At 34.8% G+C, this 14,826-nt stretch overlaps 1 protein-coding gene across 8 annotated transcripts; it reads left to right on the top strand.

The window, feature by feature from the left end:
* The first annotated feature begins 1,321 nt into the window (after nt 1-1,321).
* LOC127865229 (uncharacterized) lies at nt 1,322-13,750 on the top strand. Of its 8 annotated transcripts, none has more exons than XM_052405243.1 (7): nt 1,322-1,439; nt 6,011-6,173; nt 7,424-7,499; nt 8,023-8,134; nt 8,616-8,793; nt 13,126-13,328; nt 13,541-13,750. In XM_052405243.1, the coding sequence occupies exons 2-6, from the start codon at nt 6,018-6,020 to the stop codon at nt 13,246-13,248; spliced, it is 645 nt and encodes a 214-aa protein (XP_052261203.1). In that variant the 5' UTR covers nt 1,322-1,439; nt 6,011-6,017; the 3' UTR covers nt 13,249-13,328; nt 13,541-13,750. The 8 variants fall into 8 exon arrangements, with proteins under 8 accessions (XP_052261203.1, XP_052261205.1, XP_052261204.1 ...); XM_052405245.1 differs by having other exon boundaries at nt 1,424-1,512; XM_052405244.1 differs by having other exon boundaries at nt 1,435-1,517.
* The last annotated feature ends 1,076 nt before the right edge of the window (nt 13,751-14,826 follow it).

Below are 14,826 nucleotides of genomic sequence, written 5' to 3'. Positions count from 1 at the left end.
GAACATGCTTTAACGGTATCTGCTGATAGTTGCATGTTCGAACGTAAATCAACACATTTAAATAAGTCACAGAACGTAGAAGATGTGTTTACCGGTAAATGTTTAAACGGTCACGACAGCGAAACATGTATTGCTCGCGCAGAAAGCCATTTTATCTAGTCACCTCGATCAAATATTTTAGCGTCTGCAGTTATCGATTAAAAAGGTTACGAAACACTATATTTGGCATTGGCATTCGTATTCGGCGTCAAAACCGTTTCTGCTAGATCGCGTTTTTTTCACAAATGAAAAACAACAACATGCGCTATGGTTACAGAAGTACACAAAAATGAGTGCGAGCGGAAATTTTTTATAAACAAATTTCCATTTTCACAAAATATGTGCGGAAAATCCGACGACCAACAGATCAATTTGGAGTGGCCTAAGGTAGTTCTAGGACACACTCCGGTCCTCATATAATGAAGCCGCATGCGCGGAAAGACCTTATAAATGTTGACATTTATTTATTTCACAATTAAGCCGAAGTACATGGCTTCATAATCATCCAATATAAACGGATAACTTATATCCCAGTGATCAGAGTGGGAAGTTATTGCGGAAGTCGGCTAATTATCAATATCCGAATATCTGACTGTAAACCCAAATTACTTTTTCAAATGCATTAAGCATAAATGTGCTGCCATTTCAGTTAATTGGCGAAATATTGTCAGAAAAACTTACAGTTCGTCAATAATGAAGACAGACAGACAGACGGACGGACGGACGGACGGACGGCCGGACGGACGGACGGACGGACAGACGGACGGACGGACGGACGGACGGACGGACGGACGGACGGACAGACAGACAGACAGACAGACAGACAGACAGACAGACAGGCAGGCAGGCAGGCAGACAGACAGACAGACAGACAGACAAGACAGACAGACAGACAGATTATCAAATGAAAACATTGTGATTTTCGCCAGGCCTATTCAAACAGACAGAACAGACTCAACATAAGCAGAAAAATATATTTTAAGTTTCTATGCGTTTACGCGTATTTTTAGGTATTTTTTTTTTGTACCAAGTGTAAGTAAGTAGGTATTATATGCTTAAGATAAGAATAACAACCTTTACCGCCAAACTAGTTGATCTGGTTACTTAATCGCCGTGATGGATCATGTAGATAAAATGTTTCCAGATCTGAAAGAATTATCAGTTTGGAACTTTTTCTTATCTAAAGAGCATATTTTATGCAAAGCTATGATTTACAGTTAAAGCAGTCAGATGAAATATAAAATAACGATTTAAAAATCACACTGTATAATACGAGAAATGCGCGGAACCAGTCAAATCTCCACCTGGAGGCCGTATTGATCAAGGCTGTCAGAAAGACATTGGGCCATCTCATTTACTGACCAGTTAGATTTCGTGACCTCATGACGTCATAAGATAGGGTATGAAATGCGATTATTTAAAATATATCGGCTCAAATCAAACATATTTTGAAAAGAATTACAACCGATTATAGTTAGGTTGCATAACGTTCGTTTATGTTATTGTTTTTTATGTGCATTCGAACAGATATTTCATGTGGCGGGAATGTGTCACAGTATTTTGGGTTTCAAGAGTCAACAGTCATGCCTTTGTGTTTTGCGTTGGAAAAGGGTACAAACGGTGTTTAATTGTTAACCTTTTACCACTCAGATACTATCTTTGACACATATGTAATTCATTATAACGTTAAATTAAACTAAAAAACTAGATTTTAGTGCCAAAGGCTTTATTTCAAACCTTACAAGGATCTTCACGTTTTGGTCAATGGACAAAATTGAACAGGAAATGTTCCAGATTTGCTAATATTTGTTATAGTAGTGGTATTTTCGATGAAACAGTAATACTGAACATTTACCATGCGCTATATGAATAGACTAAAATATCTTTTGACGATTTAAAAACCTGAAAATTATAAAGCGTTACAACGCAAAACAATGGAATAATGTGAAGAGTTTTTACTAATGTTAACTTTTGTGATATTACAAGAATTGCTATGAAAGGTCTCTTTAAGGTACTGATGAGCAGCAAACAGCATAAAGCTTTAACCAGGGACCTACACAAACTACAGACTTGCTGAAAAGTCCCCCAAAATGCCTGTCAACCGAACAGGTTGATGGAAAAGTTAGCCTGTCCGGACAAAAATTCACCTGATCGAACAGCATGAGTTTATAATTGAATAATTAAGTAAAGTTTAACTCATATTTATTGGAATGTGCAGCCTGGGTATAAGTACACTTGATAAAGTAAAACAAAACATTTGCGTGTTCCAGTGATTACAGTGTATGATGGACAACAGCTTTAAATTCTAGTCAGACTCAAAGGAAAATATATATTTTTATAGGGAGCGGATGCATGTAATAGGCTATTTTATAAGATTTATGTCTGGGGACAAGAAGGCCTCACATCAAAATGCTTAATTTACGAAGATTTTCAGAGGATTGAAAATGCTTAATTTACAAAGATTTTCAGGGGATTGAAAAGAATGGTGTTTAACTCGCATGTTTAACTCGCAGATTTCAACAAGTCTCTGCTCATGTGCATTCTTGGTTTCGCAGTAAACTGTGATGTTTCCACAATCCTGTTTAAATGTTTACAGTTTCGCTTCATATTGATTGTTTTGATATGGCACAGTAATATGTCAGACCAATGAAATTGACGTTGTCGAAACAACAACAAAGGGAGAGCAGTCTTAAGAACTAGTGACGTGTTAGTGTTTTTAATGACAAAAGGCTAGAAATTCACGAAAATAGTGATTTTAATGGGGGAGTTTTCATTATTTTGGCAAGTATTTGACTTTTCAGTATTTAGTCATAATTTTATTTGCCTGTCACAAGGACCGGTGATATTAGAAACTTCGCCGGACCGTAAAGAATTTTGCCGGACAAGACCGGCGTTCCGGCCTTTTCAGGAAGCCTGAAACTATATATGTTTGTATAGGTCCCTGCCTTCACTGACTGTGAGTTACTTGCATGCTACTCTGACTCTGGTTTTATGCTGGTTGCATATTGTCATTACAACTTTGCTTTTGTGTGGGAAAGGGTTAACTTATATGTCTTATTATATATAAAAACTTAATGTGATACAGAATGATCACATCCTTGTAAAAGTAAATCACACCAAATACCTCAGTCTTACACTTCAAAGTAGACGCAAATGGGACAAAAATATTAAGTCAATCACTAAGTAAAAATGCAAACTGTTCACTTGTCTAGAATTTCTTCTGCGCAGCCTAAAAATCAACTCCTCAAAAGTCAAAGATCATGCATACAAAACTATAAGCCTGAGTTAGAATACTCCTCCACTGTCTTGGACCAACATACATGTACTTAACTTAGCTCAAATAAAACAACTGGAAAAAGTACAACCACATGTATACAGTCAGATTTGTAACAAACAGATATCACAACACAAGCTTAGTAACTGACATGCTAGACTCCCTTAATTGACCCACACTTGAAACATGCAGAACAAAATGCTGCTGTGCATCATCATGCTATATTAACCCATTTATGCCCAGTGGACTCTCCCATCCTTCTAAATTGGATCAATTTATTTCCAAAATTAGGGGTGTTGGGTATATTTATTTCTATATTAAGAATATTTCTTAAAGAAATTCGTTTAAGCAAACAGTGCAGACCCAGATGAGCGTTCACTTTGCTTGGGACTTTATCAACAATACCAATGGGTTTTTAACCATTTTGGGAATGGGGCTGGGGCCCTTTGGATTGGTAAAATGTATGGCGGTTTGACAAAAATTGGTGAATTATGGTTGTTGTTGTTGTTTTGCTAAAAATACTCCAAAATTGAGAATAGGACAAGTGTTTTCAGTATTATATTTACTAAGGTTGATCTTATGTGAAAATATTTAGATAAAAAAATATATATATATATATATTTTGTGTGTGTGGAAATCATTCATTGGGAATTTAAAAAAAAATATTCTTTTTTCCATTGGGAATGGGGCCTATTACACGACCCAATCTTGAATGAAAACAAAAACTGAATACTGAAATTTTAACCTTTACAGCTATGATGAGTTTTGGCAAGTATATAACTTCCAACCAAACTTCTTATTTTTTATAGGAATTATTAACGCAGTGACAAATGCATGAAGCTCAAAAGCTCTTATGACACATGCTTTATCAAAGCCTTTTATTTCCAATAGGCTACGGTTTATCTTAGAAAACACAAAGGGTACACAAACTTTGCATGATACACATGTAGTTACAAAAAACTACTCTTTGCCAGTGTGAATGGAAAATGGTCGCATATTTTTTATTATATCCAAACAAGAATGGTGAAAGGTTTTTTTATTTGCCTTTTTGTATAACATGGGATACCAATTTACAGTTTACAACTCGATAAAAAGTTGTACATAGCATCATAGGCACAAACTCCTTATTTAAAATGTGTTATTTCACTTTGGCCAACTGAAACTTTTGTGAAATTAAAGGTGAAACTATTCAGCATATATTTTGGGAATATCTGCATGTCAATCAGTTGTTTTCTTGGATGTAATCATATTTTTAGTTTACTAAAGACACCTTTTATTCTCGGATATGCAAATACAAATGAGCCTTTAAATTTAATATTTGTTTTGATCAAAATGTTGAATGTCCCCTACTGGTGAAACCGTAGGGGACTAATAGTTTGCGCTGTCTCTGTCAGTCAGTCTGTCTGTCTGTCTGTCACACTTTTCTGGATCATGAGATAACTTTAAAAGTTCTTCATATTTTTTCATGAAACTTGAAACATGGATAGATGGCAATATGGAGATTATGCACGTCATTTCATTTTGTTTCTACGAATTCTGGTTGCTATGGCAACAAATATAATTTTAAAAAATACTGACAAGGGTGGAGTTTCACCGGTAGGGGACAATATTGCTTGCCAATCTCTTGTTTATTACTGTAAAATGAATAGACCTAGACCAACTCTTAGAGTGGCAAAATCGTTCCTGTCTTTGCACTTCCATGTACTAAATGAAATTAACTAATTTAACAATTTGCATGAAAGTAAAGTATAGTAAGTATTGTAACCTCTTTCTCAGAAGTTGCGACAGGTAACTAAAAAAATGGTTAATTATTATATTTCGCCGGAGGGGACTTATGGTTTGCACTCTGTCTGTCTGTCAGTCAGTCACACTTTTCTGGATCCTGAGATAACTTTTAAAGTTCGTAATATTTTTTCATGAAAATTGAAACATGGATAGATGGCAATATGGACATAATGCACGTTATTTCATTTTGTTCCTACGTCAAAAATTCTGGTTGCTATGGCAACAAATAGACTAGAAATACTGCTGAAAATGGTGGTTTTCTGGATCCTGCGATTACTTTTAAAGTCCTAAAAAAAAAATCATGAAACTTGAAACATTGATAGATGGCAATATGGAAATTATGCACGTCATTTCATTTTGTTCCTACGTCAAAAATTCTGGTTGCTATGGCAACAACAAAGAAAATTCTGACAATGGAGGAATTTTTGACAATGGTGGAGCCGGTAGGGGACTGTATTGCTTGGCAATAGTCTTGTTTAATATAAGAAATTTTTAATCTTGAAGCTTTTTATTGTACAATATATGAAATGTGTTATGATATGCATAATATATTGCCTGTAAACTCTGTATGATTGGTGTATACATGCCCTTGACCCTCACACACCGATTTAGGAAAATCAAGTTTATTGAATGGAAAACTAGGAGGAAATATTCAAGGCTGGCTGGTTTATATGTATTCACAAAGAGCCTAGCTTGTTTTGTTATCAAAGGATTCTTTCCCAGGATCCCATGTTGTCTGCATTTATGGAATTTCAATATTCAGCCAGCGTTAACAAGTTCTGCTATTTTTTAACCCGCCAGTACTTAATTTGTAAATACAAAATCCAAGGAAAAAATGAAGTCTAAAACTAAGTTTTCAAATTTAATATGTACCGGTAAGTGTTTTCACACGCTTCATGTGTTACACTTCAGATTGCAGATGAGAATGCCTCGTGGTGTAACTCCAACAAGAGTGCGTAGAAGACAGAGTGATGCTAAATGGCGGGCCAGTGTTGCCATGTGCTACAATGTGATGAAACATGTTATACCACACTCTAAGAGATATAGCAAAGCATCTAAACGAAAACTATCAAAAGTAATATATCAAATGATATGAGCCGTGCTTTGTCAAAAGGGAGTTTAATGCATGTGCATAAAGTGTCGTCCCAGATTAGCATGTGCTGTCCACACAGGCTAATCAGGGACAACACTTTCTGGCTTAACTTTATTTTTGCCAAGAAATATCATAAAAGTGGAAAGTGTCGTCCCTGATTAGCCTGTGCGGATATGCATTAAATCCCTTATTCACAGAGCACATCTCATATGTATGATGCATGTGACACAATGTATTCCTCATGGTCCTTCTGCATGTTTAATGATTTATACCTGCAATAAGCTATGTGTAGGACGGGACTGCCTTATTTCCTACATTTCTGGCAACCCTAATGTTCTCCTAGTATGTGCTTAAAACTACAAATATTTAGTAAAAATCAAAACAAAATAAAGATATTTATGCTCAACACAAGTTGTAATAACTGAGTAGTGTAGAGGTTAAACATACACTTTTACAAATAGTGGTCTCCGGGGTTCTAGTCAAGCAACTGTCAAACATTTTAATGATATTTTTATGCCCCCGGATCAAATGATCGGGGGTATATTGTTTTTGGCCTGTCTGTCATTGTGTGTGTCCGTACCAAAACATTAACCTAGGTCATAACTTTTGCAATATTGAAGATTTTGAGTGGTGAAAGCTCAAGGTCATCCTTCAAGGTCATAGGTCAAATATATGGCGCAGTAGGGGGCACAAAAACAGCTCTTGTATATGTAATTATAATTATTATAGACTATTTCAAATAGAATAGGTTTGTTTATATACATAAAAAGACAAAAATTGTGAACAAGACCATTATTTTCCAAAGAAATTTCCTCTTTGTTATGCCCTTTAGAGAACTTCAATTCCAAGATTGAGATGACACTTTCCTGATCTGTGTAGGTATCATGAACATATGAGAAGCGTTCTTAGAAAATTGGGCATAATGCATGTGCGTAAAGTGTCGTCCTAGATTAGCCTGTGCAGTCCCTCCTTACCGAAAATCAAGTTTAGGCGGAAAGAGCCGTCCCTGATTATCCTGTGCAGACTACACAGGCTAATCTGGGATGACACTTTACGCACATGCATTAAGCCCAGTTTTCTCAGAACAAGGCTCATATATTTTTGTTTGTTACAATATGAGTGAACTATGAACTATCCATAACTTTCACATATTTAGATATATGTTTGCACAACTAAACTATAGAAGAAATTAGTATGGTCAAATCACACAAGAATTGATTCCCTATTTGCAGGCTTTAACCCTGAAGGAAACAGAACGACATATTGTAAGCTTGGAGCGGAACTTGAGAGATCTTATTGAGAACAGAGGTAAAAGAACCCACTTTGTGTATCTTCATATACATGGTATTTTTTTAACAAGAATGTACATGTATATATCGTGCAATATGATAAAATATGGAGTAATTATGTGTATATTGTTCAGTCTGGTCTATTATTAACACTTTTGAACAGATTGTTTTCTGTTGAATCTTTTAATTCATCAACATTAAAGTTAGTAGGTACATAAAAACAGGCATATTATGGCCATAGAAAACTCATTGCGTTTTCTCATATATCTGATACAAAGCTTCATATATACATATTTGATGAACACTTAATTGTGTGGTTGAGTGAGACAATGAGATTGAGTGTCAAACAAATAATATTTGTTAAACAGTCATTGCAATATTAAGTGAAAGTGTGCTGTCACCCACAAAACAAACAGAGTGTAACAGTATGGGGATGATGAGCATAGGGATGAATTTCACTTCAAATATTGTTCATCCTAATTTGATTGTCAATACCATGACAAATACATGCAATATGTGAAACGCATGTTTCTTGTCCTAAGCACCACTGTCTGGAAAGGTTGTGATGATTGAGAGAGACAATGGCAGCATTGTGCCTGCAACTTTTGAAGACATTAAGCAAGACTTTGCAATGAAGCAGTGTCTCTTCTTTAGGTAAGTTTACATTTATGTAATTTAATTCGTTTGTGTTGTGAAACTTCAATTTCAAAGCCATAAGCATAAACAATGATGATCGTAATCAAAAATTAAACTCTGCCATCAAGCTTCACTGAATCTTCAAGAAATGCCATTTATCATTCTATGAATTAAATGCTATACACAGTGTGCTTACTCTATATAATGTGTGTGTGCAATATACTGTGTCCATGTATGCCAGAAACTGTATGTACGATATGCTTAATACTGTGCATGTGTAGGCGGTATACTGTGTTTGTGTTTGTGAAATGGACTGCGTGCATAGCTATATAATGATTATGTGTATTTGCTATATACTGTGTGCATTTACTATACACAGTGTATATGTGATATACAGTGTGTGCATTTACGATACACAATGTATATGTGATATACAGTGTGTGTATTTGCTAAACACCATGTATATGTTATATACAGTGTGTGTGTGTTTGCCCTACAGCTCTACCTCTGGTAAGAAGCGTTACAACGTACCCTCCGACATTGAGACGAGCCTTGATGTCCTCAGTCAGCAGTCCTGTGACCTGATAGCCGCGGACGAGGCAGAGGTGGCCATGTCCTTCCCACCCCTGGCTCACACATCCCACATGCCTCTTAACAACTTCAAGGTACTAACTCGGGTAAAATCTACATCATGAGATATTATAAGACCACCTTCAAAAAAGTTGGAATTTGGTTAGAAAGTTTGGTTGGTAGGTCTACAGAACAGTTTGTTTTAACCCTTTGAATGCTGGGAAATTTGTCTTCTGCTAAAATGTCATCTGCTGAATTTCTAAAATTAGCATTTTCTTCGATTTTTTTTCCAAAAAATACTATCAGAATAGCAAACAGTTTGGATCCTGATGAGACGCCACGTTCTGTGGCGTCTCATCTGGATCCAAACTGTTTGCACAGGCCTTCAAAATTCGGTTCCCGCACTGAAAGGGTTACCGGGTAATGAAGCTTTGACATATGATCATCAAATATGCTCAAACTATGCTGGATAATTTGTAGCAAAGGAAGATGCCTAGCTTTCCGTTAACAGGACAAAGGTCAAGGTCACAGGGTCTTGTAAATTATAATTTGTTTTGGCACATTTTCAAGAGAACATTTTGCCCTAGGATTTTCAAAACTTGTATGCTAGTTTATTTGGGAAGAAATGTGCATGCCTCTTGATTTTGATGTCTAAAAGTCAAAGGTAAGTCTTTAATACAAGAGCTTGTGACATGACATTTCTTTCCAAATTATATCTTGAGACTTCTTCAATATATGTTGATTTTTGCGGAGGAAAGCGATTTTTTTACCTACAATTCATTGTCCAAGTAAGTTTTCTGTTTTTAGGCAGGAAAGGAAGAAGGATGTCAACTGTGAGGTCAAGGTCATAGTTGCTCTTAAACCAAAAACGTTGCCATACAATTCAGAACGCTTATCAGACAAATGTATTATGTTTGAAATTCATTAGAGAAAAAAAGACTCGTATCTTTAAAAATCAATGCGTATTTTTAAACAAATCTTAAAAATTAAATATATTGACAACTTGGCTTTAGGTTTGGAGCCTATATGTTTTACAAATATCTCTCCAAGACTGCCATGATTACCGATGTGTGGTTGTTTCTTGCATGTTTAGGGGGCCAAGATGGTGTGGCAGATTGTGGCTGCAGCTGAAGTACATGCTGTTTAATGCTCATAAGTGACTAGTTAAATGTGACAGGAAAAATCCATAATAAATGAAGTCCCTTTGTGCAAAATGCATGTTAGAATATGTGTAATATGTTCATGAATATGTGCTTATACCTATATGTGTTTGAATGTTAATGAATATTTTCATAAATATGTATCATAATGTTTATTTTGTGTATGAATATGTTTAATATGTGTATAAAAATTTGTTATATGTGCATGAATACATGTAATATGTTTTGCTTGAATGTGTTATATTTTATTGAAAATGTGTAATATATGCATAAATATGTGTTATATGTGTATGAAAGTTTGTAATATGTGCATAAATATGTGTATGAATGTGTGTAGTAATTTTATAAGTATGTTTGTAATGAGTGTGTGAATTTGTTTAATATGCACCTTAAGATGTGGAATATATGTATGAATTTGAGTATATTTTATCTCCACATATTATGTCCGCATGAACATTTTCTTATCTTGCATGTTTTTTTTATTTGTTTATTTGTATCATATTTAGTAGTTCTACTCTAGGATACATCTGCATGTGCCTTAAAATGTGTAAGCCTTCAGCCAGAAATCTTTAGAATTTAGCATGATCTCACTGTTTTGTTTTTATTTTTTGACAAAAAATTATATTTCAATGGCAGAAAAATGACTTCATATTTGTAAACTGCAAAACTTTCATGTTTAGATGACAACATAAACACATGTTGTAGACAACCTACTTTTAAAAGTGACAACAGAATATAGGAATGACAACAGAATGTAGGACTGACAGCATAATGTAGAACCAACAACATAATGTAGGGCTGATAACAGAGTGTAGGATTGACAACAAAGCCTAGGAATAAAATTCACCTCATTTAAAGGCCTCAACAAAACAGACTAATCAGCATTAATTTAAATCATACTCAATATTTTGTATCCTAAAGAATTTTGTATTTTTATTCCTTTATATTGCAATTATAATTTTCAGAATGGTATTTGATGTTACCCCTGTCTTTAATTGTTTGGTTTGTTGTACATGATGGGACTTAAATGGGAAAATAAATGTGCAGAAATTATGATCATCTCAAGACGACATAAAGTGTGCAACAACCATGTTGTTTGCTTTAATTTTGAGGTCATGATTTACCCTTGAATTTTTTTTAAATTCATTAAATTATTTTATATTTTGTTTTATATTATAATTATATTACTTTATTTATATAGTGAGCTAATATGTTAGTCTCCAGCCAATAACTTTGATATGTACAATGGAATTTGGATATTCATGGGCTTAAAAGATCACCATATCAAGACAAAAATGTGCTTGCAACAAACATGTACCTTGCTTAAATTTCAAGGTCTCAGTGAACACTTGCAGTTTTTACATATGCTGTATCAAAGTACATGCTCATGTCAGTCTCACAACTTTGGTGTGCATGAAAGATAAAAGTGGTTTCAGATCAAAGTGGCACACCCTGTTGCAAAACCATTTTGCTACCTTGAAGTTCAAGGTCACAGTTGACGCTTACAGGTTTTTTGCATATTCTTTATATGTACTTGTTAAAGTAAATGTTAATGTTTGGCTCAGTTGTGCATATTTATATATTTTTTGTCATTATTTAAGGTCAAAATGCTGCCTGAAACAACCATGTTGCTAGCTTTAGGTCGAGGTCTATGTGGACATATATCTTATATTGCAAATAATCTGTACAAAAGGGATTACAAAATAGATAAAAGCACAAATAATAATAATATCTTGATGATGTGTCACATGAAACAGCAATGTCTGTATCTTCACGGTCATAAAGAGTCATGCCAGATTAGCCTGTGCAAACGGCACAGGCTAATCAGGGACGACACTTTCTGCCTTAACTTGACTTATTGCTAAGAAGAGACTTTCTTGGAACAATTTTTTTTATAAAAGTGGAAAGTTGCCCTGAGTTAAATGCAAGTGCGTTAAGTGTCATGCCAGATTAGTCTGTGCAGTCCACACGGGCTAATCAGGGACGACACTTTCCGCCTAACTTGATTTTTGCTAAGAAGAGATTTTCTTGAAATGAAAAATATAAAAGCAGAAAGTGTCCTTGATAAGCCTGAGCAGACTGCACAGGCTAATCTAGATGACGCTATGCACATGCATTAAATCCCTTTTTCACAGAGCACGTCCCACTTCTTTGTATATCATTGGCAATTGTTTTATTTTAAGATGACATGATATTTGAACCAATTAAAGGGCTTGCTGAAATGTAAATGTCAGATATGTGAAATAGGCTTTATGTGTTGCAACAGCTACAAAGGTCTTGTACATACATGCTGTATTAATTGTTTGGTGTATTAGTGGCAAACAACATTCATTTCTGTATCTTATAAAATAGAGCAAGGACATTGGTGTCCTTAGCACACTTTTTCAGTTAAATAATATTTTTCTTTGTCAATGTAGTCTGTCATGGACCATTTTGTACATTATTTTTTTATACATTTCTGCAAGATTTTCATAGAGGCTTAAATAGAATGATTTGAGAGAGTTGTGTATGTTGTTTTCTAGCAGTTTGGGGCTAAAATAATTTTGTACATTTTCTAAACTCAGTGTTCCATGCTTTCCGGACTTTGTACTTGTACTGTCTTATTAAAATTAAAGTGTTTTTCCACAAATGTCTTCCTGTACATTTTACATAGCTTGCCATAATGTTGACCAATCTGATGACATCAGTAAACTATCTGCTGCCAGACTTTAATAAACAATATTATTTGTACACTCGAACTGTAGTTTTTGGAGTGGCTCTTGTCCAGTTATAAATGCTCTAATTTCAATAACTTTGGTAAAGAAATAAAAATACAGCAATCAGGGCCTCTGCAAGTTGCCATCCTAAAACAATACCAACCAAATGCAAATCAGTATGCTTTTTGTCTTATGCAAAATATGTTTAAAAATAAGTACCTCAATAGAATAAACAAGATTGTCTGCTGAAACTAAACCTTTAATTTTTCAGATTTTAATCACACACAAGTATATATTGGTTAAAAGAAATATAACTTTTGTATATCATTTTTCATTGCAAAAAAATGTTATGTTATTGATTGTAATTTTTGTCTCAAATTGTTCATGGCAATCCATATAAATGTGCACTTGTTTATCATTAAGATTTGTGTGTCACAAACATAGAAAGGTAAGCAGCTGGAGTGATTAACCTTCAAAATCCTATTCATCAGCATGTGAATTTTGTGCAGTGTTGAGACAAATGTGAAATATGGGGGCATAGATGTCCTTTTGAAACATGTATTGTTTTAACTTGTGATTACAGATCTCCAAAAAACAAGACATTATGAACAACACAATGTTGACCTCAGATGGCCTTGATCTAATGGTTGCAAGGGAACAACAAACACCTTCCAAGTCAAAAATGTCTTCTGCTCGAGGAGTTTAAGATGTACCTCTTCACAGAAATCGTCTACTGCTGTGAAATCTTTAATTTATGCCAAAACACCATCAAAGGCCTGCAAACAAGTATGTGTCCTTCGGGCTTTTGGAATGTGTTTATTTGGTATTCATTAAATTCATGATTTATCGTATAAATGTATAACAGATTTCTCAATGTTTATTTGAAAATTGTATATAAAAAGTTTATTGCTTGCTTCTATGGTCTGTACGGGTATTTGCATGTCCATTTTGTTAGTATGCAATTAAGAAAACAATGCCTTGCAAATATATTTTTTCAGCAGTCGTTTGCTAAGAGAGGCACGCTTTTTACGAAAGCTACACCTGTACCCAAGAAAGGCACACCAGGAAGGCACTGCAATGGGTCCACTGGTGGTAGTGGGTTCACGCCTGTGAAGCTGCCAGCGGGTCTAGAGGGGGCAGACAGGAGCCTTGCCCTGCCCGGCACCCCCAGCATGTCCCTGCTGTACTCTCCTTTCAGCTCCTCCATGTGGCAAGTATGTCAGTTGGTTACAGGCTTCTCATTGAAGGATAGCTAATACTGCCTTGGTGTGCTCATAAGAGGTTAGCTGATACACTGTAACTCAAATATATAAAATATATTTTGTTTGTCTCATCTACCCCACTATTATTATTGGTAAAATGTTTTGTAGCACATTCAACAAACCTATATCTCAATGATTTTTTAATTTACATTTTCTTCTGATGAAAAAAACTACTCAGATACATGGTATTGAAGTTGTCAATTGAAACTCGTGTGATGTACATTGTAAGACGATAAATTATAAAATTAAAACTTTGAATTTCAAGTTGTTGTTTTTTTTGTTGCCTTACACATACCTAAATGCAGAGATCTATGTACTGTTTAACTCTTTTAGTGCGGGAACCGAATTTTGAAGGCCTTTGCAAACAGTTTGGATCCAGATGAGACGCCACAAAACGTGGCGTTTCATCAGGATCCAAACTGTTGCTATTCTGATAGTGTTCTTTGAAAAAAATCGAAGAAAATGCTAATTTTAGAAATTCAGCAGAAGACATTTTAGCAGACGACAAATTTTCCAGCATGCAAAGGGTTAAAATATAATAGGATCATGTGTTGTGCATTGAAGGGGAGACAATCCAGAATGAAATATGAAAGTCAAGATTACAAAAGAAAATAAATGATCGTGGATAAAGGCTGTCTATGGCCAATTTTATATGTTTTTGAGAACTGTAAATAGCTGATCCCCAATTAAGCCAATCTGCAGTGCAGATACTTCGAGTCAAAAATGGTATTGAATACAATTAAATGTTTTTAGACTTTGATACAACTAATCACATGTATGTCCTTTTACGTAATCATGATCACTATTAAGTTCATTACTATTTCTAGGTCATTTTGACTTGAGTGTCAAAGTCATGCATAATAGGTAATTGCGGAAACCCCAAAAAACTCTTCATTGCAGACCATCATTGTAACTGTCATGATTGGAAAATATTTGTATCCTGACATTGCTCAGATTAAATTTGGAGAAAAAATGTTTTTAAATGTCCACATTATCTCCATCTATACATTTAGTATTAATTG

Source organism: Dreissena polymorpha, chromosome 1, assembly GCF_020536995.1.
Source record: "Dreissena polymorpha isolate Duluth1 chromosome 1, UMN_Dpol_1.0, whole genome shotgun sequence".
Lineage (NCBI taxonomy): Eukaryota > Metazoa > Mollusca > Bivalvia > Myida > Dreissenidae > Dreissena > Dreissena polymorpha.
The sequence above is the reverse complement of the archived record's forward strand: the minus strand, read 5'-3'. Positions and strand labels throughout refer to the sequence as shown.